We start from the raw sequence: 15,634 nt of genomic DNA, 5'->3' as shown, positions 1-15,634 counted from the left end.
CAAAAGTTGTGTGAATCTCTGTCCATTAACAGCAGATACGGCGCAGCGTTGCACATTGTTTCTAATGGACACACGAGAGAAATGATGGTGTGGTTGTCCAAAAAAACACTCTCCTAAACTCTCTCTTTTGTTCTGGGAAACAGAGCCAGCTGGGGACTCTGGGCCACTGGAAGAATAACAGTCGGCTCAGCACAAACATTGTACGCACACACCTTGTTCAAGAATGTAATGAACTGTACGGACCGTGGTTCTTCTAACATTTCCTTTAGAGCTAACAGTTTTTGCTACATAAGCAGAACCTTGCGTGACCTTGGAAAGTGACCATGTGTCCATGTCAGGAGTGTGAAAAAACAAACGGGTTGTTTTGAACAGAGGAGTGGTTTCTTTGGTTTCGCCTCTCATTGGACCAGCAAATAGCATAGCGTGGCTAAAATAAACTTTGTACCTGCTTTCTTTCAAAAACATGCTGATTGCTACCATCCCCAGAAAGTAGTAAACATCAAGATCATGCACCTTTTGTGTACAGAAGTTATCACCAAACTAGGTGAGCACCAGTTCAAGTGTTAGTCCACTCATTAAACTTTATTATAGACAAGATTATGTATGTAGACTTCAGAATGTAATGGAAATACAGTGGATGATTGTGGGGCTATGAGTCGTCTATGACCAAAGGGGGGCACCAGTGTCACTGAAAACCCAATATATTTCAGGTAGAGCAGTCAGTCCCACTGTTTTCATGGGCCTGTGACCCCTTAAAATAAAGCAATTTCTACTTCTCGCCTCTCACCACCGCCAATAGCCTTGTGGGCATGAACTCTGGGCGACTTTTAGAGGCCTAAATAGATGAAAGAATGTAAGTATCTCACTTTTATGTAACAAAAGCAGTTTTTCTGTCTTTATCACATTTATCTTGGGAGGGGGTTGCTAAATTATCAAGTAGAGAATGAAGATGGACAGGGTTGGGGCCGATACAGCATGTACAACATCATGTCAAGAATCTGATTATGCCTGTAAATTACATGATGCATTTTCCAATAGACTCCAAACCTATTGACCGACACACAGGATCAGGTAAAGCTGATAGTGGGGTCAAACAAAGTCTCAGCCAGTTACAGATATTAAAGGGAACATAATATTCTTATTTTAATGTTTAGATTTTTTATATTATAGTTTTTTTCTAGAACATGTTTACATGCTGTAATGTTCAAAAACACATTATTTATGTATCAAGTTACCACCCTCTCCCCATCTGTCTCTTTAAGCAACCCTCCTGAAAAAGCCACGTCTGTTCTGAATGGTCAGTGTTTCCAGGTCTTCTGCATCTGCGCTGTCGCCGTCTGCACCATCATTGCAGCCGGGGAATGACTAACGGCACTAAAGCTTCACTTTTTACCTATATATAGTATAGCTGTGACATCCCAACCATACAGAGCATGGCTCGTTTAAAGGCACAGTTTCTGAATACGGGCTGTGTGTGTTTCTCCGTGGATTAAGCATTCTCAGTATTTGTATAGCACCTCGACCTGCTTTATAATAAAAAAAAGACATGGAAATGTCACCGTTAAAATAAAAGCATGTAGTTTGTCATTTTGGAAAATATGCTTATTTGCTTTTGTGCTGAGAGTTAAATGAGACACTACTCTTACGTCAGTATGGTAAATATGAAGCTACCAGCTTATCTTAGGCAATCTCTGATGACAATTTAGTCTCTGGGGGCAAAGGCCAATATATTGGGATTTACGGTATATCCAGCAGATATCCAAGCCAAGACTTCCTCTTCCGTGCACCAGGTCTGATTAACAACTTTAGATGTGAGAATGGAGTTGGACATGAGAGATGACGACTCCATGAACCGATCTGTAACTAAATAAACTACTCTGACAACAAACAGAAACCACAATGCTTCCAGTACCAAAATCTTGTCCCGTTGCCTGCAGATTCTACATTCATATGCAAATATTTGTTTATAGAGATAAAAACTCTGTCCAAAGATAACAAAATACACCAGATTCCAAAAGATACTCCCGCTGAATTTGATACTGTGGAAATGATTTGATTCAATGGTTTGTTCATCACTGCTTTGCTATTATTTTCTTATGTAAGAAGAGAACTTGTTGACCTAGCATTAGGCGCGCACACACACACGGCAAGACAAAGCAGAGCCTGAACTTGATACCTTAAGTTGCCTGGGCAACTAGCCTTTGAATTGTAGTCATGGCAATGGAGAACTGGCTGTGTATCATCGTCACACTTGTGATTCGTCATGTAAATCAGACTCCAAGAAAGTTGGCACTGCAGCTAAATGAAAAGTAAATACAGTGATTTGTTTAACAATATTCAAACTTTATTGGCTTTACATTGGGAAACTAAAGGCAACACTAGAAAAACAAGGCACGAAATAAAAAGGTTTGAGTGAGAAAATAAAGCACAAAATAAGCACAGGGCATTTCAGGAGGCTTCGTGGCACCTGCAAGTGCCTACATATGGCTGTGTGTATCAAAGTGTGGAGGGAGCAAAGCCAAAAAAAATATCGTACCTACAAGACTGATGGCCTCAAACACAAAAGATTAATGTCATGGCACTGCAGTGTGTGCATATAGAAATAAAGCCAGAATCAAAAAAGCTTCTCACTCTTGAAATTGAACACTGCAAGGCTGAAAACTGACAGGTGAGCCCCTCCGAGACCACGCAAATTTAAAATCCTACTGGACAGAAAACAAGTCATTCAATGCAGCAGTTGAAAATGACAAACAAGTGGACTTCAGCAAACGACACTGCATTATAGAGGAAATGTTGCAGTAAAGAACACGAGAGGTCTGAGGTTCTATTCTATTAAAATGTGCCGGTGACGAGCTGTTCAGGCTGCCACCAGGTGTCACCTAGCTGAAATCTATGCCATTCAGTAGCTGGTTAAAGCTATTTCAGCCACATTTAAACACCTATAATTCTATTGTGTGATCGGTCGAAATGTAGGCAGTTGAATGCTAATGAAATGCCATCCATGAAGTACAAGATACATTAAACACAATCGTTCAACAAAAGCAGCCTGGTATTTGTCTGGACAGCTCGGCACTGGCAAACACTTTGTGGGTTTGATCAAGAAGTCAAGGCGTAGCATAACAAAACAGACATTAAAGCAGAATAAAACAGAAAAAAACACTTCACAGGGGTCTGAAAGTGCTAACCCCATTGATATTGAATAGGTGTGGCATATTATTTCACAAACTACAACTATATTAACTGAATAAGGCACTTTTCCTTAAGAGGTGCACAGACTGAGTTAGTAACTTGTAGGAGAAGCTGCAGAGAGGCAACACAATGGACATCTATTGGTATCCATGGAAACCAGAGGTGTTTTGACACACATGATGTCGACATGTGATGCTGTGTTCTTAAGGAATGCAGCTACCATGTCGAAAGCAAATAGCACTGTGACTGGATTGAGCAGTGACACAGCGTGCCACTCAACAGCCGTAAATAAAAGTCGAATGTTTCTCGAAATTTGGGCGACACGCTCCGCATGCAGAGAATTAAAAAAGGGGTGCAGCTAAGGCAGAACACTGGAGATAGTCGGGTCTTTGGGCTGTAGCCTAACGCCACCAGGTGACTATAGGTTAAAAGGCGTGTTAATGGTGAGCAGCAGGAAACACGTAATCCTAAATCATGAAAGCCAAAACAAAAAGGAAAAAAAGTATCGTCTGCACTCGTAAATTTCTTACTTTTCGTGGTCATACAAAACAAGGTGACTGTTCATCCATAATCTAGTTAATATTCAAGACTGACCATACAAGCATTTGAAGAGTTTTCAGTTTTTTTGGCTGAACCATGAAAACATTTACAAAGACAAAGTTACAAAAACAAAGCTTGTCAGTGCAATGCTCAATTTCCATGCCAAAACTGAGGACTATGGCTCAATGCACACGTTTCACGGCATTCTTTCAACTAGCTTATGGTCTTGTCACAAATAATCAAGTGGTTTTTAAGTGCCTAAATCCTTAAGAGCATATGCAATGGGAGGAAAAATCACAACTCAAAGCATCCAGCATGCGATAATGACGGGAAAAAAGGGCATTTGACAAAACGTTCTTGACAATGACAAGCCACTACGAGTAAAATGTACTGATAAACACTCCTTCATTTAGCCTTTCCTCCGTCTAGAAAATGAACATTAAGAGGACATGGCTATGTACAGGAGGGACAAAATGCAAAAGAAAAGAAAAATAAGAAAATCACAGTTAGCAGCAAGCTAATCAAAGAATTTGACATGAGCTCTAGCTCAGCCGCTTAATTGTTGCAGCTCGGCGCTTCATTCACAATCCTCTCATTTACACGGCAGAGTCAGAAATCAGAGGTGCAATGCTCATTTGACCAAACCAGCACTCAAACAGTCCTACGTTGTTTTTTTTTACACCTCAATCCACACACTCCAATACTCAGTGTTTAAATGAAGCCCAATACTTTTGCCTTTTCTTTAAAGTTACACTCCCCGATTTATAGCAACTCGCACAAAGTTTCCTGCCAGCTCATGGTTTGAAATTCAACACAATTTACAACTGAGACGGGAGGAAATTTGGGGTGCAGTATTTGGCGCTACAACCGAGAGAGCACCTTTAAACGATTCATTTATACAAAGTCACCAGTGAGAAGACCATAGGTTTCATGTACTGAATACAGTTCTCTACTAATAGGGAAATAATGTTAATCCTGACTGATCAAGGCCCTTGAGGGGACAACTATCTACTATATTCTTCACAATAAAGGCTCTTCAGTCCAGCTGGGATACTACGGTTCTCACCAATATCAGCACAGCGATACAGTTTTCTTTCTCACAAACTAACGCTAACACCTGGGCCTCAACCAGGACGAAACTCCTCTTCCAAGTCTCTCTTTACTGGACATCATACTGGACATCAAAGGCACTTCACTGCTATCACTGTCCACATCAAGAAGGTGCTTGGCATTTTTTTTTTTATCTCACCCGTTCTCTATACTATACATTATTAAAACAAGTTACTTATTCAGGTTTCTAAAATATTCTACAATCTTTCATTTTTGACCCACGGACTCTTTTTGAAAGGGCCAGCTCCACGTTAGCAGTGGGTATGTTTTGATGTCGGTAAAGATCGGAAATAACAGTTAGGAGGTTAAAGAATGGAAAATTAACTTCAGGATTTATTGCATTGCGCTGCTCTAGTGGCAGTTGGATTTTGACTTCTTTTTTTTTTTCACTAGTATTGGGTGAAAGACTTCCGCAGGGGAAGACGACAGCAGAAAACAGCACAGAGAAACCCAAAATAAGTTTACCAGAGGGACGGCTATTTTGTTGTTAAAGTCTGACGTCGGATGATTGTGTGTTGCTTTTCTACACTCGTCACTGACGCCACCGCTTTTTACATCATCTATGTACACGTAGACATGATACAGCTGTGTGGGGGAAGAGGGAGCCTGCCCACAATTCAACAGGCTAAAAGCAAAACTGAATCATCGCTGTCATCACGTTTAAGAATAACTGTGAACTCCAACAGTGTTTCCAAATTAAAATAGAAATGATGTAAATGCAAGCATCAATAGGAAAGCTAGATGACATGACTAATTCTTGAACTTTCATGTGGTGGATTTAATTAAGTGAAACCTAAAGGAGAGGGGCTGTAAATAACATGAGCCCCTTAAATTCGCTGGAAAATGGTTTTCGCAGAATGACTAAAGGCATGATGGAGGTGGGCGTAGCTCCCAGATTATGTAATCCACATGCTCAAAGCTTATACGGTCATGTTACTGAAGATCTGTTTAGTTGTACTAGTTGTATTATCATACATACAGCCCTGCATGTGCTCCTTAATACAGACTACAACAGCAGGGACAATGCAGGCCTTAACCACAATTGGCACAAACATCAAAGATCTAGACAACCTGCTTGAAAACATTGTTTGAGTCCGCCGTGATGAGTGCGTGCCGAGTAGGGAGTCCTCTCTGGAAGGTTCTAATTGGTGGGGAAAGGTCGAACGATGTGGGTCAAATGATGTGGCCGCTTCAAAGGGTGTGGTAGTTGCGCTCCTTGGACTTGCAGAACTTGTAGAGAAAGAAGATCACGGCCTGCAGGCCCAGGACCAGCACTATTCCACCGATGAAGCTCGCGGCATCGAAGGTGTTCTTGTGAGGGGCGGGAGAGGGGACAGGTGGGGCGGTAGTTGTGCTGGGTCCGGCTGTGATCAAAGAGAGCAGAAAACAAACAGAATTGCATCATTGTTGCATGTATGCATATTACCAGACTGATTTAGAAGTGTTCTCACTCCATCACGTGTCAGACTTACTTGAAGTAGAGGATGGAGCCATAGCAGTGGTGGCGTTAGCACTGTGAGTGGGGGCAACAGTGGGAATAACTGTGCTGTTGTCTGTAGTAGGGGCACAGTAAGAACACATCTATTAGCCTTTACACCAGTTAACTTCAGTCTAATTGACTTATAAAAAGGTTTAGGTTTGGGATTTCTACTAGAACATGTTTACATGCTTTAATGTTCAAAAAACTGTTTTTCCTCATACGGTCTGTCTGATTATTCCTTTATTCACTCCGTCTGAAACGCTTCCTTTTCGCACCCGTCTCTCTAAGACCAGTCTGCTCTGATTGGTCAGCGTTTCTGAGTCTTCTGCACCTTTTCACTGTCATTGCGGCTGGTGAATGACTGTAACAGCACTGTAGCGACACTTTCTACCTTTATGTGGTATAGTTGTGACATCACAACCGACAGGAGTCCTGATGGTGAAAACACAGTTTCTGAATACAGGCTGTGCATTTCTCTGTGGATTGAGCGTTTTGATACTTCCACAGTATTTATATGGCAGCTCTACCTGCTTTATAATATAAAAAAAGGCATGGAAATCAAACTTTTACCCAAATATGAGACCTCTAAAATTGTTATAAAGTTGTAATCCTTGTTTTTTCAGTGTTGGTTGCAGACACCTGTGGTTACTCGTGGAATCAGTAAGTGTGATTCAATACTAGCAAACACTCTTTGAGCAGCTACTTTGTCAGAAATACAAATACTGGAGTATCTGTCTACAGTGCAGCCAAAGAAACATGTTTGAACAAATAGATCAGTCAATAATTACTGTATAAGAGCTGGATTACATGCTGCATTGTTTCTTGTGAATTCCTCGTGCTAAAAAATCCCAAAGATCCAGAATTGATTCCATGAAATTCTAAAGGGTTATAAATTATTTCGTTTTTTTATTTTTGTCTTTTTATATACCCCCCATTTCCCCATCTGCACAACTGTGGTCTTTGTGCTGGTGCAACAACAGAAGGAGCAATACATGTTTATCTCATCTTTAAGAGATCTTAATGAAACCATTTACCAGACCACCACTACACAAACCGTGTACATGGTGGACAGCGCAGACTAAAGCAGGCAGTAGCAGAGGTTTTTCAGGACTGGTTACCTGTGGTGGGCTGAGGGCTGCTGCCGTTAGAGGAGGCGGTGGTGACAACAGGGGTTAGGGAGGTTGTAGCGGGAGGGGGGGTGGTCTCAGGGGCAGTTGGAGTCAGGACTGTTGTTGCCTCAACAGCTGGACGGGGAACCAACACCAAGACAGGGTGAAAGGGGGAAAGCAAGAGACACAGCGCTAATAACAATGGCAGGAAAGAACACACAACCGCCTCAAAGTCTCTCTTTGGCAGGTGATATTAATGTTTTACACTGAGCCAAGTCTTCTGGACACAAACAAAGATGACAGAGCCAAAGTGCTGAGAGTGAACATCAAGTGAGACCTCAGTTAGAGCGTAGCAAAACCCAAAGAGAATCTGCAGATTAGTCGATCCTTACTGCTTCTTTGTACACAAATGTGAAGTCTGCTGATTCTCTTAGGGCCTAAAAGAACATGTTCATATAAAATGTTTCCGATCTGATATTTAGAAACCACTGTGCTGTTTGACTTACCTGAGCAGCTAGCATTGCTGCAGGTCACGTTTTCTGCCAGAAGACTCGACACATTTCGACAGCCGACAGTTACTGAAAGAGACAAAAGTATCATGAATTAAAAGCCTGATGTGGGCTTTAAATTAATTAAGCTTACTATGTGGTTGAAGCAGATTTCAGTGTCTTAGTTGGAAAGAGCAGAAGCACTTCAATCCTGAGCCTTGGCAATAATTATTGATCTCACTGAAGTCTCATTATACAGCTCACATAGAAGAAGCATGTGATCAAGTTTTTTTTCATAGAGCGCACACACAGCTGAATCTCATGATCTGTCTCACACTTTGTTCTGTGCTTACAAACAGTTAAGCAACATAATATGCAGTGGGGCAATTCTCCTATCTCATCTCGTGCACAGGAAGGTCAGAGAAAGACAGAGCTGCTCACACATCCTGCAGATGGAAGGATGGTGATGGGGGCGTCATAACACGTGTTTATTTCACTTTATTTAGGTGAAACCCGTTTTTCCAGTTTTTGACATCACGTCTTGATAATGACACACATTTTGTTTTCTGGTAATTCAGTAACAAAAAAATAGTCTATTTGAAATAACCGCAAGTATTTTTGTATACTCCATGTTAGCAAACAGTGTCTTTATGGTTAGCTCCAGCTTCACTCCCACATGCAAGGGAAATATTACTTAAGAAATGGAACAGGAATGATGATGATGATATTGTGAAAAAAAAATTGAATTATTAAAAAAAAGAAAATATTACTTTAGGCCTGCAACAGGAATGAGGATATTGTGAATTTAATTATTAAAAAAGAATAAAAATATATATATATATATATATATTGTTTAAAAGCCTGCAACAGGAATGAGGATATTGTGAATTTAATTATTAAAAAAGAATAAAAATAGATCAATATATATATATTGTTTAAAGGCCTGCAACAGGAATGATGATGGTAATGTGAAAAAAAAAAAAAAATTTAATTATTTAAATAAAAAAAAGAAGAAAATTACATAAACGCATAAATATTACCAGCAAATAAACTTAAAGCATCAAAAGTATAATTATTTGTTTATTGCATGAATTAGTAAATTGGTACCTTATATTTGCGTACAGGACCGTTTCACTCTACCTCTGTCGACTGACATACGTTTTTATCTGTTTGGTTTGCTGACTCATAGTTTGATGTCTGGGTGTTTTCTCTTTAATTGTAAAATTGGATTAATAATTAACCAGGACAGAAAGGGACTTTGCCCTGTCATGAAGTCTAGCCTGTCCCAATTACTGTACTAGTACTGAAGATACAGACTAAACATTGATAGTTATTTATTTACCCAAGAAGATTTGAATAACTGCCACACATAATTACCTAAAGCAAGATGTAATTCCATGAAATAAAACATTAAACACAGATATTTCTATCAATTTGTGTTTGTTTCTTCAATGAAAGAGCTCGGCACCTTGTGACTGCAGATTCTTTTTACACCAAGTTATATGGTTATTCACTTTACTGCTGTTGTTCAAGCTAACTTATAAAGTGCATTTTCACAGTTTCCACTTATTCCATGATGTACTACTAGCAGCTGAACGAGGCTTTGACTTACTGGACATGGATACAGAGAATACAGTGACAGTATACAAACATCAACCATCATTTATCTGAGACCTCCTTTCCCCCCCATTTCTTAAACTAAAGGTCTCAACTGACACGGAGGTGGAAAACATAATCCCATAACGCTTTAACGATATTTCACTATAATGACGCAGGGAAGTCATAAATGGTCTTTGACCTCGTCGCACGTTGATAAAAAAAAAAACAAGAATCTCTCTTGAATTTGTTTATATGAGCATATTGCTTCATTATCAAGAATACAGAAACATTATAAAGGGAACTGTGTCTACACATTGCAGTGCACCTAGTGCTATAAACCACCGTCCTCGCTTGTAATATTATAATCCACAGCAACCAAACCCAACAACTCCATCCAGATGGCCGCCCGTAAATTACACATACACTTCACAGAAAGGCTGCAGCCATTGTTAAAAGAATCGCTTGGCTTTCTCCATATAGGGTAAAAAAAATGACTCACCAGCCTGTGTTACAGTCTCCACATCTCTATAATTATTATCAGGTTATGTATCTTTGTGCACAGGAGACCAGAAGCAACCGCCCAATGGCTGATCCTGTCAGAGCTCGTTGTGTAGTTTCTGTTCGACTGTGTCCCTTGGCTGTTGGTTCAATTATGGAGGTCAGGGTGTTTAGGGATTCAGGATATTCTGTCAGGTGTCCATGAGTGTTTCACACAGAAAAGCCGCCACATCGGCATGGCAAAAGCAGCAATTTTCCGTCCTGCCTATGTGAAACCGAGACGTAATATTCCTCATTGCAGTTTCAGTTGCTTCCCGCAGGCTGTCACCATGACAAACACTTAATATCATAGTGACAGGAACAACCCCGATAAAGCCTGTTGTCAATAATCCCATTAATAAACCCATTTTTATTACAGCGCCCTTTGCACCATTGCACTATTTTCGTGCTTACAATTTTTATATATACTTATATCTATACATAATATTTAAATGTTTGTTTACCTTTATTATCCTTGATTTAGCTATACGTCTAATTCCTTGTATGTGTCACACTGGTCATTAAAGCTGATTCTGATTTTCCTAAAAGCCGGCTTTCTGGGATAGGCTCACGCACATGTGACGCACAACACATGCGTCGGAAGAAGTTAGCCCTGTAACACCAGTCAGTTTTAAATATGTTAAAGTATTAAAAAAATAGGTTATGTGCAGGTCTACGGTGGATATTGTGCTGTAGCAGTTGAAGTGATGACCAGGTTCTCACTTGCTGTCTCTCGTTCCTGCGATCAGCCGTTCCCTGCTTTTAAAACTCCCGGCTGTGGGTCTCCTTACAGTTCCCGTCAACGACACCTCCGCACAACGTGCCGGAAAGACGCAAAATCTATTTACATGGAGATGGACACGGTTTATATCTTCGCTGCTGATTTAATGTTGGCCATTTTGGTTGTAATAACCCAATGTTTTCCTTGACAATCTTTGGTGTGTTATCTTTGTTTTGTTTAAGGTTTTGTTTTGTTTCTGCTTGTTTGCTTGTATTGGTTGATTCTTTGCTGTGTATTATGTGATATATGTCTGGACCCCCACGAATAAAGAGATGGTGCATCTCAAGGGGCTTATCAACATAAATAAATACATTTGAAACCGAGCCGCCGATACGCGTAGTGTCCAGGCCGGCACACTGGGGGGTTAAATCAGACCGATAACTTGCCTCGATCTGTCAGAGTACGCGGACCAGGCTGGCAAAAAGGCAGCTGGCTTGCTGTCCAGTGTGAAAACACCTAATGACTTTGCACTGATTTGCCACCACTGTCGCTTCTCCCCGTTTTATAAATGTTCTCATCACTTTTTAGAGTGCTACCTTACTGACCAGGAAGAGTAGTGACAACAAAAAATAAACTTCTTCTGAATATCTTAAACTCAAAGAGTGGCACTTTTTAAAGCTGAAAGGTCAAATTTCTCACTGCTTTTTAAATTCTGATAAATAACGTCATTTCAAAAAGTATTGGCTGCATTGTTTGTCACGCTCTTCGTGTGATCTGACACTGTGATCTGTGTTTGTTGAAGTATGTGGGAGGAGGTTGGGGCTTATTTTTCACTCCCCAGTAGGTCAGAGGGCTGTTATCTTGCGGGCAGCTGTGAAAGGTAGGACCGACTCTCACCCTTTTCCAAAATGGTGACATCATCATCATCACCCTGTGGTACATCCACAGCTTGCTCAAGAGGTGTGAGTGAACGCCTCATGTCACCACAGAAACTAGTCTCCTCGTTAAAAGCACTCAACCAACTTTGTCACAAACAACGGCCTGTACTTAGAGGCGCTACAGAGCTTGCGTGTACACGTGTAAAGTTTTTGAGCGTTTAAACACTCGGCTGTAGGGAAATGTGCCTATGACCTAAAGAGTTTGTTTGCACAAATTCCCTAAACCGAAGATAAATCTGGTAATGACAATGTGGTGGACGTTAGCCCGCTGCAGCAGAGTGGTTATGCTGTGCTTCAGTGAAGACATCTGGACTGGTCAGAGCTGACCTCTCCGTGTTTTTCCTGAGTTCATATGAAATAGGTCATCCATTATTGGGTTTGTGAAAGGCTTTACCTCTAGGCTTACTTGGTGTGTGCGTGTGCGTGTATTAACAATGAGTCCTTCTCATGTTTAACTCAACATCAGAGGGAACAATAATTGATAAATCAAATCTTTTGTAGAATAAAAACACCGTCTATGTAAAATAAATCATATCAAATTGACTGCAAACTTAATACGAGAACAGAATCTGATCTTAATACATTTGAGGTTTCTTTGTGTCTGTGGGTTTATTTCCTCATGTGTATTTACTGTAATTGTAAACCTGTACAGGTGTCTCCCTTGGGAAATATAAACAGCTCAACTATCCTGTCTAAGTGTCATCTCACATGTCCTGTTCAACCACTTAATGAATAAAGGGTGCGGGATCACCACATCTCCATTCACACTCCCCTGGAGAGAATCAAAGCTTCTCATTGGTGAAGCTTTCAAACAGGTCAACTCCCATGAGACGAACCCGTGTTTGTCCTACTTATGTTAACGATTGTAGGAGCAAAGCTTAATGAGCGGGACCAAATATATTACACAAGTCACAGTATCTGCCATTCTTTGAGCCTAAGTCAATTGTGCGAGGACGTCTCTCGTCCAAAACTGCACCCGAGGCATAAATTATGAGAACAACAAGCCACATGTAACTCATTTTTTATCCTATCTGCACACTCTTTCCTCTAACCCGTGCTGTTATCCACTCCTTCCTTCTGTTCCCCAGCATGAGGATATTGCAGGCTTCCTGCCACACATCCCCTCGCTTCCTCTCCTGTTCATCTTCTTCACAATCACTGGAGACCTGTGTGTGTGTCTGTCTGACTACACACACTGAACTCAGGCCAACATTTGAGTACAAGCCCTCTAGGGTGATACGGTCAACAATCACAACACTCAAGAGGACTGTTTTTCACCTCCAAGCCTCAGGTTCTGGCCAGAGGTCTACTGTAGAATTTACCTCACAAACACGTAGCCATAATTGCTCTGTCAAGGCAGTAATCACAAGGGTTTAGCACACAATCGTATTCATATCTCCCAAATGAAGCAGTGTGACAAACCCACAATTTCCAAAAGATTGTGTCGACTGATCTCTGCTTTAAAACCTGTAACCTAATTTCCTGACACTGATAACAATGCGTAAACAACCGGCTCCTCTCCTGCTGAAAACCACAAACTGTCATCTGAGCACGTATCAAATAGAAAGCCCTTGGCTGACTCAGGAAACAATCTGTCATGCAGTTTTGTTATGGCAACTCCATTTTTACTGAATGATGCATATTTTCTAAATCACAACCAGAAGACTTCCAAATTAGGTTGAAAAATACCACTGCAGTATATTTCTTGTACCTTTCACTTTATCGTGCAGAAGTCTGACAGATTTCTCAAACTCCATTAACAAAATGAAAACATAAGACGCTGATGCAGACATGCAGGGCTGCAAAACCTTAAATCAGAACAAAAGTGAGATGTCAAATGTCAAGAAGACATGTAGCCTTGCCTCCCCTGACTTCTTAATCCTCTATGATAAATGTATTATGTAAAGAAATAGTGACTCCACAAAGGTTTGGTTGGTGTTACCAGAAAATTATGGCTACAGCTCGAGGCATTTGGGAAATTGGGATGATCTCATCTAAGAGTCAGCATCCACTGCCACTCATTCTCTCCATACCATAGGAATCATGTGTCCAATCAGTTCAGCCGCCCAATTTAGGACACACAAAGACCAACCTCTGTACTATGGCAAGCAGTTTGACCATTAAATTAAAATCACACTCCTATCTGTAATTACATTTATCTTATTTTAGCTGGATATCCATAACACCATTTGTAGTAGTCAAAGTGGAATTCAGACTACTCATGTTGATCATTTTGAATATACACAACATCTTTCTTACCAGAACAAAGGACGTCACTTTTTCCAATCATGTGAGCTTTCAATTCTAGATAACAACAATTACATTTAAGATATCTAGAATGAACATTCTGGGTATCTGTTATGTCATTCTTTCTAGGAAAATTGCAGTTGTACATATCCGTAATGACAATTGTACTAGTCAGAATGAATTTTGGATGGTTAAAATAATAAAATGGATATCTGGAATATTTTTTTTTTATTTAGGATATCTGAAATTAAAATTATGACCAGTAACAATTGGATTGTAGATATCTGAAATGAAAGTTTCCTAGAAAAAAATGTTCATTCTAGATATCAAATACGTATTTGTTGATATCTGGAATTGAACTGCAAAAGTGACGTCATTTTTTTTGACTAGTAAGAATGCCAGTGTGGATATCTGAAATGTTAATTTTTAACCAGATAGAACTGAATTACAGATATCTGCAACACACATCACAGTCTATCTATTAAATGTTAAAACCTAGTGTCCTCCTCCACAACCTTCCACATGTTTTAGGGCAGATACTCACATGTTGTGCAGTTAACCCACATGCAGTCACTCACGGTTCCACATGAAGTGCACGTCAGAGAGGAACATCCATCTGCAAGGAGAGGTCATAAATCAGATTTAGTTGTGGTAGTTTTTTGGTTTTAGTAACGGTAAAACTTCCTGCTGCATGTGGTAGAAAATGAAACTGAAGCTCTCCAGATGTTGCTAAAAACAACAACCTTACAGTAACAATGTTTAATCTTGGAGCACAAACAAACACAGTAGGTATCACAGTGTGATGAATTTTCAAATGTGACACAACAGATGCAATATGTACGCGGTTACATAACGAGCTGATCTGGTTCCTGATCAACTGGATGTGACAGTTACAGAGTTGCACCATCAGACTCCATAATTCAGCCCTGTGTCCTCTTGTAATTCACATTATGATAGATATATTTAGGGGTTACATCTTATTAATTTCATTCCTGCTAACATAGCAAAATATATATATATGGCATTTTTGTTTTGTAAAAACAGCAACAAAAAAAGGATGACTGTCAACCTGTGAGGCGTTTAATGGACGCTCCAATGCCCTTAAAATGGATGCATTCAGACAGATTAAATCATGTTCACCGAGCTATAAAGGAGGGACTCTGCCGGTTGTAGCTTAGCCGCTTAGCTCAGCAGTGAAAGGTCGCAAAAAACTTACCTGAGTCTGTTGCGGCTGATGCGCCAATCAGAGCCGCAACCACCGTGAAAAACGCCACCTTCAAGTACATGACTGCGGACAAGTTACTGCTCTTTCTGCTCTGAAACGGGGGTGAAACGTATCTGCAGAGAAACGTCGAGAATGATCCTTCAGGGATTCAGATTTCACAGCTCTTCCTCGGCCGTCTTTGCGTTTTCTGCTCGCTGCTGTTGCTCGCTACTTCCTACTTGACATGTCATGTGGCACTTTTTTTTTTTTTTTTACTGGGAGGAGTTTAGAAAAAACCGAGTGTACATGAACTGCTGCCGCGTCACAGGCAAGAAGGGGAGGAGTTTTGTTGAACAAACTGCCGGGTGTCTCCTCTGATTGGCTGAGGGAGAAGTCGATGACGCGTTATTCCCTGTGACGCAAAACACCGCATATTAATGTGCTAAAAATAACCGCTCACATCCATGGCCTG

At 40.5% G+C, this 15,634-nt stretch overlaps 1 protein-coding gene across 2 annotated transcripts; it reads right to left on the bottom strand.

Annotated features, from left to right (window-relative positions):
- Positions 1-2,328: 2,328 nt before the first annotated feature.
- On the bottom strand, positions 2,329-15,379 carry cd164 (CD164 molecule, sialomucin). Of its 2 annotated transcripts, XM_083934053.1 has the most exons (6): positions 15,175-15,379; positions 14,503-14,574; positions 7,935-8,006; positions 7,438-7,563; positions 6,312-6,392; positions 2,329-6,203 (listed from the first exon to the last, which is right to left on the bottom strand). In XM_083934053.1, exons 1-6 carry the CDS (start codon positions 15,242-15,244, stop codon positions 6,031-6,033), a joined length of 594 nt encoding a protein of 197 aa, XP_083790179.1. In that variant the 5' UTR covers positions 15,245-15,379; the 3' UTR covers positions 2,329-6,030. The 2 variants fall into 2 exon arrangements, with proteins under 2 accessions (XP_083790179.1, XP_083790180.1); XM_083934054.1 differs by lacking the exon at positions 7,438-7,563.
- Positions 15,380-15,634: the final 255 nt, after the last annotated feature.

The sequence above is a fragment of the Echiichthys vipera genome (genome assembly GCF_963691815.1).
Source record: "Echiichthys vipera genome assembly, chromosome: 19".
NCBI lineage: Eukaryota > Metazoa > Chordata > Actinopteri > Perciformes > Trachinidae > Echiichthys > Echiichthys vipera.
The sequence above is the reverse complement of the archived record's forward strand: the minus strand, read 5'-3'. Positions and strand labels throughout refer to the sequence as shown.